The sequence below is a fragment of the Python bivittatus genome, unplaced genomic scaffold (assembly GCF_059951505.1).
Source record: "Python bivittatus isolate LINGU-HERP-01145 unplaced genomic scaffold, Pbiv_v1 ctg000340_np1212, whole genome shotgun sequence".
In the NCBI taxonomy this organism is placed as follows: Eukaryota; Metazoa; Chordata; class Lepidosauria; order Squamata; family Pythonidae; genus Python; species Python bivittatus.
In genome coordinates, this window is record NW_028277056.1 from 361,844 (window position 1) to 373,834 (window position 11,991).

At 63.1% G+C, this 11,991-nt stretch overlaps 2 protein-coding genes across 3 annotated transcripts; one reads left to right on the top strand and one right to left on the bottom strand.

Annotated features, from left to right (window-relative positions):
• The first annotated feature begins 830 nt into the window (after positions 1 to 830).
• HPX (hemopexin) lies at positions 831 to 7,654 on the top strand. Of its 2 annotated transcripts, none has more exons than XM_088140345.1 (10): positions 831 to 1,950; positions 3,643 to 3,725; positions 4,151 to 4,231; positions 4,503 to 4,648; positions 4,806 to 4,959; positions 5,107 to 5,319; positions 5,534 to 5,650; positions 5,921 to 6,051; positions 6,666 to 6,810; positions 7,354 to 7,654. In XM_088140345.1, exons 1-10 carry the CDS (start codon positions 1,799 to 1,801, stop codon positions 7,638 to 7,640), a joined length of 1,509 nt encoding a protein of 502 aa, XP_087996471.1. In that variant the 5' UTR covers positions 831 to 1,798; the 3' UTR covers positions 7,641 to 7,654. The 2 variants fall into 2 exon arrangements, with proteins under 2 accessions (XP_087996471.1, XP_087996472.1); XM_088140346.1 differs by lacking the exon at positions 831 to 1,950 and adding an exon at positions 3,223 to 3,333.
• A 169-nt stretch (positions 7,655 to 7,823) lies between these two features.
• Positions 7,824 to 11,786, bottom strand: LOC148216009 (uncharacterized). Its single transcript, XM_088140347.1, has 2 exons — positions 10,473 to 11,786; positions 7,824 to 9,088 (listed from the first exon to the last, which is right to left on the bottom strand). The coding sequence occupies exon 2, from the start codon at positions 9,078 to 9,080 to the stop codon at positions 7,914 to 7,916; it is 1,167 nt and encodes a 388-aa protein (XP_087996473.1). The 5' UTR covers positions 9,081 to 9,088; positions 10,473 to 11,786; the 3' UTR covers positions 7,824 to 7,913.
• Positions 11,787 to 11,991: the final 205 nt, after the last annotated feature.

Sequence of the window (11,991 nt, forward strand, 5' to 3'; positions counted from 1 at the left end):
TTGATTGGCAGTCCCCTCCGGCTTGGGTTGGCCCCCTCCCCGTTACGTGCAAGCCCGAGGGTTCTGTGCTGCGCGGCGATCTTGTTTCGCTGCCTGCGGCCCCGTTCATTGTTGGCTCGCACCGTTATCAGTGTAGAGTTAAAGCTTCCGCTGCGGTTTTCCTGTATGGCTGGGCGCAGGTGGCCCATAAATTAGTGGCGCTTTCAGTTCCTCTTTTCCTCGCTAGCTGCCGCCGGTGGAGTTCGCGTGGTCTGGCTGCGAGCTTCCCCGAAGCCCCGTGCTAACCGAACCTGACACTGGGTAAGAAGACCAAAAAAAGAATGACAACGAATCATGGCTTTCATCCACACAGCGACGTTGACAGGCTCTACTTACCAAGGAGCATAGGTGGGCATGGAACCTTGCAAGTACATCAGGCAGTTGAAGAAGAAACAAGGGCATTGGAAGAATATCTGAAGGACAGTGAAAAAGATGCACTGAAGCTAGTACACCACGAAGGCTTACTGGATACCAAAGAGACCAAACTGGCCTATGAGAAAGACCAAATGAAGCATAGAAGAGACATGGCAAGGCAAAGGATTACATGGCCAGTACACAGGAAAAAAAACTAGCAGGCAAAGCAGATCACAACAAGAACTGGCGATGGCTAAGAGCAGGAGAGTTGAAGAAAGAGGCCGAGGGTCTCATTCTGGCTGCACAAGACCAAGCCTTAAGGACAGATGCATTCAAAGCCAGAATTGAGAAGGCAGCAACAGGCAGCGAATGCCACCTCTGCAGAGAAGCTGAGGAAACAGTGGGCCACCTGGTCGCTGTTGCAAGAGGATCGCACAGACTGACTACAAGCAACGGCTTGACAAAGTAGCAACAGTGGTGCGCTGGCGTATCTGCAAGCAGGAACTGGTGGGACCACAACACAGACCAAGTCATAGAGAAGGAAGAAGCTCAAGCGCTCTGGGACTCTGGAAGTCAGACAGACAAGCACCTCCACACAACGCCCCAGACTTAACAATTGTGGATGAGAAAGACACAAAAGTCCCGATAGTGGACACTGCAGTACCTGGAGACGGCAGAAGAGAAGAGAACGAACTGGAGAAAATCACAAGATACAAAGACCTGCAAGTGGAAGTAGAACAACTATGGCAAAAGAAGGCAAAGATAGCCCCAGTAGTTATAGGCGCCTTGGGTGCAGTCCCAAAACATCTGGAGCACCCATTGATGGAGCACTGACAAAATCACCGTCAGTCCATTGCAAAAGGCAGCTTTACTTGGAACAAGTTCCATCCTGCGACGATACCTTGAACCCCACCAAACCACAACATCTGCCAATCCTTGGGAAGGGATAGATAGGTGGATAAAAATGCCAAACCCAGTCTAAACATCTGGCTGACTGTGCGGCCAACCCCAATAATAATAATAATAATAATAATAATAATAATAATAATAATAATGATATTGAAAAGTAGAAGACCCAGGACTGATCCTTGTGGCACCCTGCTTAATACCTTGATAGAATTATTGTTTACAAACTGTAATTCGCTGTCGTTACCTCCGCAGCTTGACCATGAGATGTTGTTTTGTACTGTTGGAGGAGCCCACGTGGGTCCTGTGGAAAGCCCCTTTCTAATCTACTGCTTTTGAGGGGGTGGGGGGAGGGCAGGAGCAGGGTTGCCTTTGGTCTCTTCTACCCCCCCCTTTAGTTTCCCTTCCTGTCTTTTTCAACAGGGCCCCGAAGTGGGGTGGAGGCACTCGCGTGGGTGGACTCTGCCCCAGGCGCCAGAGCTCCCTGGACGACAGACGGATGGGCGGATGGATGAGGCCAGGGCCCAGCCTCCACTGGCCAGCGGGGGCCTTCAGCTTGCCCAGCCTTCCAGCGAGGGGGGACGCAGCGGCTCTGGTGCTGCCGGATCCTCCTCTCCCTTCTGAAATGGTGTCTTCCCACAGATGGAGCAGGTGCCTTCTGGAGCATTTTGTTGAGGGCTCGCTCAGGGAAGCTCTGGAAAGCGAGTGACCTTTAAATCTTCCAATTGTTCGTGTCGGTCCAGGCTGTTTTCTACTTGATCGGAACCGGGCACCATTATGGGTTTGTGGTGTCCTTAGCTTCTTCCCAGGGTCACCCGCTTTCTCGACTGCAGTTCTTTGCACCCCGAGCTCAGCAAAGGGAGCAGTTCACACCACCAACTAAGCCCCAAAGAAACCAACGTCTCCCCACGGTTAGCATCATGTGTCAGTGCAGCTCTGAGGTCCCAACCTGAGCTGCCTCAGCATGTGGGATTGCTGCCCATAAGCTGCCCCGAAACCCACGTTCACTTTTGCCTGCGACTAAGGGATCCCTTTTATTCTTCTCTCTCAGGGAGATTTCCTACCGAAGGGAAAGCTTGCAAGGTTTTGGCCCCGCAGGGCTGCTCCTGGGCCTGGATTCTTCCCCACTTGGAGCAGGACAACCCAGGCTCCCTGACCCGTGCACCCCCTGGCAAGGACAGCCTGCCCCTGCAGTCGAAAGGACCTCTTAGACCTTCTCCCATTTGCCACTGCTGCTGCTGCCCGCGGCCAGCCCTCCCTTGGCCCAGGAAGGACTGAGCGTCCAGAGGCTCCGAGGGGAAGGCGCTGGCTGCCCTGCTTTCGGGGAGCTGCTCGCCTGGCAGCCAAGCAAGGGAGGCAGAGGGAGGGGGGGCGACGTTGGGCATTCCTGACCCTGCCGAGTACACAGAAGCCCGACCAACCGTCCGGTTCTTGCCCCGGCCAGGCGGCCTGGCTGGGGAAGGGAGCAGGCCGGGGACACGGCGTCCTTCCTCCTCCGCAGCTGGCAGTGCCCCTTCGGACTCAGCCATCAACTGGCATGCCAGACCCAAGTGCTTGGGTTAGCTTCACCCCACAGCTGCTGACCCCAAAGTTCTGGGTCTGCTCCTTTAGTTGGCCATGGGGACGGCGCCGGGCCAGAGATGGGCTCAACTTGACCTTTGCCATCTGCGTACTCGGGATTACTGGCAGCTGAATTGCCACCTTTCCTCAGAAGGGAACTGACTCCTGGGGGGTGGCACTTAACTTAGCAGCAGATCAAACCCAGCTGTTTAGCCTGGAGTGGGAAGAAGGTCACGGGGGGGGGGCTGTACCTGCCCCCCAGGGGAGGAGTAGCCATCATGGGGGACAAGGGGTTAAAGTGTGTGGTCCGGCTTGTGCAATGCACTGAGTGCATTCCTGGGTTGGGAAACATCTAGGCCCTCCCCGTATAAGAGGCCGGGCACTGGGGCTAGACTGGCAGTGCAGCATCATGGGTGGCGTGCCTGCAGTTCTCTGCCTTAGCTGGACCCTGGCACTGGTGTGTGCCCACCCCTTGTGAGTTGCTGTGGGAAGAGGGCCAGGAAGGCCACCCATGGGGAGGGGAGGGTGGTGTGTGCAGAGGGGGGGCAAGCCCAGGTCTTTGGAGGGGCCAGAGAGTAGGCCGTCAGCCATCCTTAGCATTCTCACCTTTCTTTTGAGGGTGGGATTTGTGGGGGGGGGCAGTCTGAGTAGAGACTGACCAGGGATCCCTTTTGGCTCCTGGGCTGGGAGAGGTATCAGCCCTGCTGCAGGAAGCAGGGGGTGGGGATCAAGGCATGGCTGCCCTGCAAAACCAAACGCTAATGGGGGGGATTTCTCTGGCAGCGGACAGCGTGGCAATGGCAAACTCAACAAGACAGTCGACACCTGGCATCACCTGGGCTCGGAGCCTCCAGCCAACAACACTGGTGGGTGGGCTGCCCTGTGTGGGCAGGGCAGGGCAGGGCAGGGCAGGGCAGGGCAGGGCAGGGCAGGGCAGGGCAGAATTTTCCCTGGGCACCCCCCTGCACCCCACCATGGACTCGCTTGGCCCATGAAGCCTGGGGCCCACCTCAGACAGGGGAGCAGGGACCACCAAGGGAAGGGTCTAGAAAGACCAGGAGAACCTGGTGCTGGGAAGAGGGGCTTCGTCCACCCTGACTTTGACCCTCAGCCAGTGGATTCTTCCAGGCCAGCAGGACGGGCAGACTGGCAGGGTGGGGTAGCCCCCTGCAAACAAGGGGCTGTGGAAATGAGCCTCCTGTGCAGCACAAGTTGGGGGATCTCTGGCTCAGGGGCCATCACTGCAGGGCAGGGGGGTTGCTCATTTTGCTAATTCCACCGCTTCTCCCAGAGTTACTGAGGCACTGTGCTGATGAGGAGGGCTTCGATGCTGTCACTCTGGATGAGGCAGGCACCATGCTCTTCTTTAAAGGTACTGGGGCCTGGGGTCCGACCTCCGCCAGAACAGTGATCTCCCCTCCCAGGAGGACACAAGCAGGGTGGGGGGGAAAGGTCAGCGCAGGCCTTGTTAGCAGGAGCCAGCGTGGCCCCATTGGGATGAGGCCTCCCAACAGTTCAGGCGGCTGTGAAATGTAGCCAGCCCGCCCCGCCGCTACCCAGAGGGTCCGAACTGGCACGGGCGAGGGAGGCTGCGGCGGTGGAATGCCCTCCTCAGCCTTCCTGTCCGGGGCGCCTCCTTGCAGGGCCTTCAGTCTGGAAGGGGTTCTTGGGCGATGCCGAGGCCATCGAGACTTCCTGGCCCGAGTTCCGAGGACCTGTTGACGCCGCCCTTCGGATCCACTACCATGACCACCCAGGCCGCCTTCATGACCACGTTTTGCTCTTCAAGGTGTGGGCGATCTGCAGGCGGGCCCGGGAGGGAAGGCTGGTCCCCCGGCCCCACAGTGGGGAATGGGCGGGCTGGCTGAGGCAGACCGCATGTCGCGGGGGCACAGCTGGCTGGCTGGGGAGGCTGTGCGGAACGGCGCTCTTGCCTCGCCTTGCAGGGCGATCGAGTCTGGGCGTACGGCAACGGCAGGCTGCAGCTCGGCTACCCCAAGGCGATCAAGGAAGACTTCCCCGGCGTCCCGGCCGACCTGGACGCGGCAGTGGAGTGCCACCCAAAGGAATGCCCATCTGAGATGGTCCTCTTCTTCAAGGGTGAGAAAGAGGGCTCGCTCCCTCGCTCGCTTGCTCTCGGTCCGGGCACAACGGGGCACTCCGGGCCGGGAAGCCTCCAGGCCCGCCCAGTGGAAGGCTCCTGTTCTGCCGCTGCGGCACTGACCGCCGCCCACCCTTTCCCCGCAGGCCCGATGGTTTTCGCCCACGACCTGCGGACGAAGGCGCTGAAGCAGCGCGTGTGGCCGGCCGTCTCCTGGTGCTCGGCGGCCGTGCGCTGGCTGGAGCGCTACTACTGCTTCCAAGGCATCCGCTTCCTGCGCTTCGATCCGCTGCGGGGCGACGTGGGGGCCCACTACCCGCGGGACGCCCGAGACTACTTCATGCGCTGCCCTGGGAGAGGTGGGTCCCCTTCCCTTCCCCCACCGGCTCAGATGGCTGCGGGACGGGCGTCTGGGCTGCGAGGAGTCGGCCGGAAAGGGGACGTGAGGAAACCCGTGGTCCTGGGCACCGGGAGGAAGCGAGGCCCCGGGGGAGGCGGCGCGGGGAGCGGGTGCTTCGTGGCTGGGAACCGGGGCGGCCTCTCCCTTCACCGCCTCGCCCTGCGCCCTGGCAGGCCACGGGAAGGAGACGTGGAAGAACGCCACGCTCTGGGCCATCACCGATGCCTGCAGCGGGCGCCCTTTCCAGGCGTTCTCCTCCGACGACTCTGGGCGGACATATGCCTTTCGCGGTAAGCAGGTGGACCTGCGCGTCTGGGAGGGGGGCAGGGCGAAGGCATGGCTCTGCGGACCCAGAATTGGGCAGTGTCGCGGAGGCGGCGGGACACGGGCTGGACTCACACCTATTGAACCCTAGTCCTGAGTCCTCCACCCAAGGGGGTAGGAGTTACGGCTGGGCCCGGCCCAGCTGCTTCCAGAACACGGGCGGAGGTGCCTTGTCCTCATGCCCTTAGCTGGGGGCTGGCGGGGCCTCCAGCTGCCACCGGCTCTCCTCCACCCAGGCGGTCAGTACTTCCGTGTCGACTCCGCGCGGGACGGCCTGCACGCCTGGCTTCTGAACCACACCTGGCCGGAGCTGCAGGGGCAGGTGGATGCGGCATTCAGCTGGGCGGACAAGCTCTACCTAATCCAGGTGCGCTGCGCGAGGATGGGCGGGCTTCTGCACCCTTCAGAGGTCCAGGCCTGGGGCCGGCACTGCCCCTCTGGGGCGGGCAGGCCAACTGTGGGTCGCCGCCACAGCACCTGCCACCTGGCCTCGGCCTGCAGAGCAGCCCCGGTTCCAGCGAGGAAAGCCGGCCGCACGGGGATTCCTCCTGGAAGGGAGCCCCTGAGGCCAGTGCTCCTCCCGGGCACAGCAGCAGCAGCAGCAGCAGCGGCAGCAGCAGGGGCGTCCTCGTGCGTCTCCTCCAGCGAGAGGGGGAGTTGCTGGCTGGGCAGCTGAAAAGGGAAGCTCCAGCCCGGGGCTTTGTCCGCCGTCTCAGTAAACCTCTGCCGCCCCCGAGGGCACTGGCCCCTCTCCCCGCCCAGCCGGTCCCGGCTCCCTCCCGGTGCGTCTGTGCCCTCGGCTGCGCCAGGCCAGAGGGCGGGCCAGACCCTGAGCTAGAAGGGCACTCGGCAGAGCTGCGCTTCCCTTCGGGAGTCCCGGAACAGGACCGAAATACAGGGCAGCAACCAGGGCGGTCTTGGGGAGCCAGCCTCAGAGCTCTACCGGGGGCGCAGTGGGGCATCTTTCTCCCCTCCCCGCAGGGCTCCCAGGTCACGATCTATAGGTCCGCCCATGGCTACAGCCGCCTGGAGGGCTATCCCCGGCCCCTGTTGGAGGAGCTGGGTGTGTCCCGAGCAGACGCTGCCTTCACTTGCCCTCACTCCTGGGAGCTGTACATCATCCAAGGTGCGCAACTGGAGTGGGGTGGATGGTTGCTTTTCTCAAGGGGGGCTCAGAGGGCAAGCCTACTGGAGGATGTCCTTTCTTTGCCTAGCTAGGCCCCCCCCGCTGGAATTCCAGAGCAAACCAGAGATTTGGGGAGGTGCTCTGGCAGGCCTATTGCGGGTGGGCTGCAAAAGGAAGGAAAATGCCGCCCAAAAGCAGACTGAAACGCTTCCCAACCAGGGATGCCCCCGTGGGGTATTGGCCCGGAAGAACGCCTTTCACCCTGGCCTGGGAAGTACTTGGACCCGAGGGGAGGTGCTCAGGGCGAGCCCCGGCCAGGAAGACCCGTCTGCTTTTTGGATGCCGGAGGGCGGGGAAGTTGTGAAAGGAAGCCGATGAGTGAGAGAATAAATGAGACCTGTGAATTCAGCGGGAGGGGGCCATGAAAGGCAGGGGAGCACGAGGGCACCTGGTTCTGCCTGTGGCCAGCCCTGTCCACTCTGGCATCCCGGATCCGGTTGCCCAGGGTTAGGTGAGCCCCTGACCAGGTCCTGCCCCCCCCAGGAAACCACCTCCAGCAGATTGACCTGCAGCAGAGTCCCCGCCACCCAGGACCAACCCGGCTCCTTCCTCATCCTCACGTGGACGGCGCCATATGTACCTCTGAGGGGGTGTTTCTGTTCATCGGAGCGGAGTTCCACCAGTACAGGGACGTGGCCCAGCTCAGCGCTGCCACCGTCCCCCCACCAGCCCAGAGCACCACGGCTATCTTCTTCCGCTGCTCTCCGCCCGGGGCTCCCCAGCGGCCTCCTCCCCAAGGAGGGCATCTCCCCCAAGACAACCCACAATAAACCTCTGGCCTCTGCGTGCTGGTGTGAATGCTGTGCTGTGGGGGGCAGGGAGCGCTGCAGACCACCACCAGTGGAACTCGGACCACCGCAGTGCCAAGGCCTGGCCGGGCACAGGCTGTCACGGTCTCCGGGGGACCTAGCTGGAGCAGGAGGGGCGCACAGGGAGGGGCTGAAGCGGATCCGTTCGGTGCAGCAAGCTTTTATTCACAGCCCTTGGTCAGCCGCTAGCAAGGAGGAGCCGCGGCTGCGGGGCCCCACTCAGTTTCGTGGCGCTTAGCCAAAAATGCAGACGGTGCCCGAGGCCAGGCGGTGGTGGTACTCGTGCAGCAGGCTGGCGGCCAGTGGGAAGCTGCTCTTCACCTCCAGCTTTCCTGGCACCACGAGGAGGGTGACGCTGGGCCCCAGGCCTTCCGCCAACTTCTGCAGCATGCGGCGGGCAAGGTAGCCGCGGGCACGGGCCGGCTCGGCCTCCAGGCTGGCATAGACCTCGGGGGGTGGGTTGGGCAGCTTCCACTCAAGCTCGCCGATCAGCTGGTTGGTGCGAGCTCTGTCCAGAGCAGAGGGGCTCTCTCGGTAGCAGGCCACCAGGCGGACCCCCGCAGCGGACCGCGCAGTCACAAAGTTGCCCCGGGCCAGCACCTCCCCGGCGCCCGCCGCCCCCTCCGCCCCTGCCCCCTCCGCCCCTGGCCCCTCCGCCTCCGCCTGCCAGGCCATCACGGCCCAGCACAGCCAGTCGTAGTTCTGCTCCAGCTGCCTCAGGACCGAGGCCGCCAGCTCCGGCAGGTCGGGGGCCGCCGCCCGGCCCACGGCCCGGTCCACGTCTTCCTGGGCTTGCTCGCGGAAGTAGCCGGCGCACTGGCCCAGGGCCTCCTTCATGCGCTCGTGCAGCGCGGCCACGCGCTGGTCCCACACGCCCAGCAGCAGGGCCGGGTCGCGCCCGGCCAGCCGCGCCTGGCAGAGCAGGGCCAGCAGCCCCGCGCCCAGCACGGCGTTCAGCTTCTGGCAGAAGCGCGCCATCTGCGGGCGGCGCGGGCGGTGGCGCTGCACCGCCTGCTCCAGCAGGGGGCGCTGCAGGGTGACCACGGCGTTGCCCTGCAGGCGGCGCCACAGGCCCAGCAGGCGGCGTTCCAGCTTGTCCCGCGCGCAGGCCTGCGCGAAGAGCTCCGTCTCCAGGGCGGCGGCGGGCGGCGCCGCGCGCACGGCCAGGCACAGCTGTGCGAAGGCGGCGGCCACGCAGTCCTCGCAGGCGCCCAGCGCGCCGTCCTCCAGCAGCCCCGGCCCCGCGGCCAGCTCGCGCTCCAGCAGCTCCAGCTCCCTGCGCACGAAGGCCAGCTCCTCGCCGGAGGCCGCCCCCTGCAGATGGGACGCGACCCCCAGGGCCAGCGCGCGCAGCGACTGCAGGAAGCCCACCGGCTCCAGGCACTGGGAGAAGAGCGCCATGCTGCGGCCTGCGGGGGAGAGAGAGAGAGAGGGAAGGAGGGAGCGGGGGCGGTCCGGGTGCTGCGACCCCCGCGCGCCTGGCTCCGTCCCCCCGGCGGCGGAGCCCCCCGAGCCGGACGCCGCTTTCCTCCGCGCGTGCGGCAGGGACCCCGGCCTCGGGGCAGCCGGGCGCCTTTCCCGCGGAAGAATCTCCCTCGTTGGCCCTGGAGACGTCGCGGAGGGGCTTTGGGGTCCCTGGGCAGAACTAGTTTCAGCTGCTGAAGGGAGGAGGGCCGGCCGGCCGGGCTGCTTTTGGCACCGAGTGGAACTTCTGGGGGGCCGCAAAAGACCCCATTGGGAACACAGTGGCTGGGCACGTTGGAGGTTTGACCCCGGGCCCCACGGGGGATGGGCTGTGTGGAAAAGAGGCGGAAAGGGAAGCGGCAGGCCAGCCTCCCCTCCCCCGTGGCAACGCAGCCCCCGGGGCCTCCCGGGATTTCTCGTTTTCTCCGCCCGCAGCCCCCCTTGGTACCGAAGAGCTCCAGGAATGGTCCCCCCTGGCCCAGTCTGCCCCTGGCGCAAATGTACGAGGGCCTCCGGCTCCGCGGGGGAGCACGACCGCAGGCGCGCCTAGCGGAGCAGAGGTGATTCCGGGGTCCCCAGCCGCGGCAGGGTTGTCCGGTGGGCTGACAGCAGCTCTGCCTTCACCGATGCCAAGGACGGGGACAGAGAGGAGGACTGAGGAGGCCCGGCTGCCCCGTGTCCGCCCCAGGCTGTAGCTTGGAGGCTGGCAGGACTCCACTTCCCGGGCGCTCTGCCCTTGCACTGCCCTCCAGGGTGAGGCGGGCAGGCAGCCCCAGGAGGTGCCTGGCCTCCGTGGCACGTGCTGCTTGGGTCCCCAAGGGCATCAAGAGGGCCTGGCGCACCTCCTGAGTCCTTGCCAGGGAGTGCCAAGAGGGTGGCTGGGGACAGGTGAGGGCTGGAGGCAGGCCGGCCAGCTTGTTTGGGGGGAGGATGGTCAAACCTTTGTCAGGATGGCTCAGAAGAACATGGAGGACAACTTTTTCACCTTGGCTGGTTTCCACAGCCTGCTGCCCCAACCCATGCAGTCCCATGAATGCATAGTCTGGCATGGTGGGTGCTCCTGACATTCCGTAGCCCCCTTGGGGGGGCAATGAACAGCTTGCTCAGAACCCAAAGCCAGTCTCCCCCTTCCTCAAGGGCAGAGGAACCCCAAGGAGCCGAGTACTGATCATCCCCCCCCTTGCAGCAGGGAGCTTCACCCTTTTGACCCCCCCCCCCCCCCGTGTGCTTTCCCTGGGGATTCTGCCTGCCCAGTTCCCTGATAAGGGCCTCAGAGAAGCCCCAGCACGCCTATCTCAGCTGGGGGGGGGGGGTCTGGACTTGCCTTACCTGATCACCTGTCTCTTTCAAGGCTTCCACCTGGACTGGGCACCTGTTGGTACCTGCCGTGTCCCTGATAAATCCCCAACATATCTTTGCCCCGCCCAAGCCACGTGCTCAGGAGTTTTGCCTTGGGCAGGCAGCTGGGCCTCCTCTTGATGGGGTGTGTGTGTGTGTGTTTGGGGTGGGGGGGAAATGGACCATTGGTCCCTCTCCTGTGGACAGGTGTCATTCCCTGGGTGGAACATGGAGGTGACTTTTGTGCCCTCTGTTAGGGTTTTTCTGCCTGTTTTTGTGCTGGGTGGCGGTTTTGCAGGCCCAGAGACGGTTGGGAGCCATCTTCATGCTAAGGAACCAGCCGGGCTTTGAACGGCCTCTGCTCGCTTCCGCCTGGCCAGCCCACCCTCACCTGGGCATTGTCCTGATTCACCCAAGCCTCTGGCTCTTGTAATGTTGCCCTTTTAGTTGTCCCTTTCTAAGCCCCCCTCCCACCCTTGAGGGAGGGGGCTGCATGCCAGTTTTCTGAGCTCATAACCCCTGAAGGCTCACGGGGTTCACCCTGCTTTGCTGCGTCGGTGCCCATCCGCTCTGGTCGGTTTGGCCCTGTGGGAAGGAGGCGCCCCACGATGCCTTGCAGACTCGGCCTCGGCAGAACCCCACGGGTAGCCCACGGCTGACCAGCCCATCTGCTCTGGGCAGGCAGGCGACTTGCCCTGTTCCCTGCCACCCCGGCAGCCTCCGTTCTTCTGCTTTGCCTGGACTCCAGCACGGGACAGGAGAGGGTCAGCCAGAAGGGTTAGGGTTGGTTAGTGCGCGTAGGGGTGGTTCGCACACGTGCACGGACCATCCCCAGCCTTTGGCTCAAGGATCCATCGTATTCTGAAGGAGATTTGGCGAGCATCCCCAGCAGCTGCACAGAGGAACGGTCCAGTTTGCAGGGCTGCTGCCGACTGCCTGAGGAGGACAGGGAGCACCGCTGCGCAGGCTGATGCCGGCTGCTCCTGGCCTTGGGGCCACGTCTCCCTCCTCAGTGCTTCCCCGCATGCGTTGTCGCTTGTGCGTTCTCAGGGAGATGTGTGGCAAATTGACCTGCAAAGTGGACAAAGATGGGGGCTCTTGCAGGCGCCCCACCCTGCCTGCCTCTTGGACCTCTTCATTGCTCCCCTTGACCCCCAGGGCAGCGTGCTTTTATGCTCACCCTCGTAGTCCGACGCGGCTTCAGAACATCGTGGCTGTCGTGGCTACCAAGAATTCTCCTTGACTGGCACCAAGAGCTGCCTTCTCATGCCGGCCCAGGACTCTTAGGCAAACCAGCCAGTTGCCCTGCCTGGCACGCAGACCTCCAAGATGCGTCATGCCTGGGCCCCCCGTCCCCCCAGGTCACCCTCCTGGGATCTGAGGCAGAAACCCGGGTCTGCTGCTTCTCTCGAGCCTTTTCTCTTTTCCCTCGTGGGAATAAATAATGCTAAAGGACCAATTTCACTGGCTTTTTATGTATTTTTAATTGAAATATGCGTTTAAGTATATA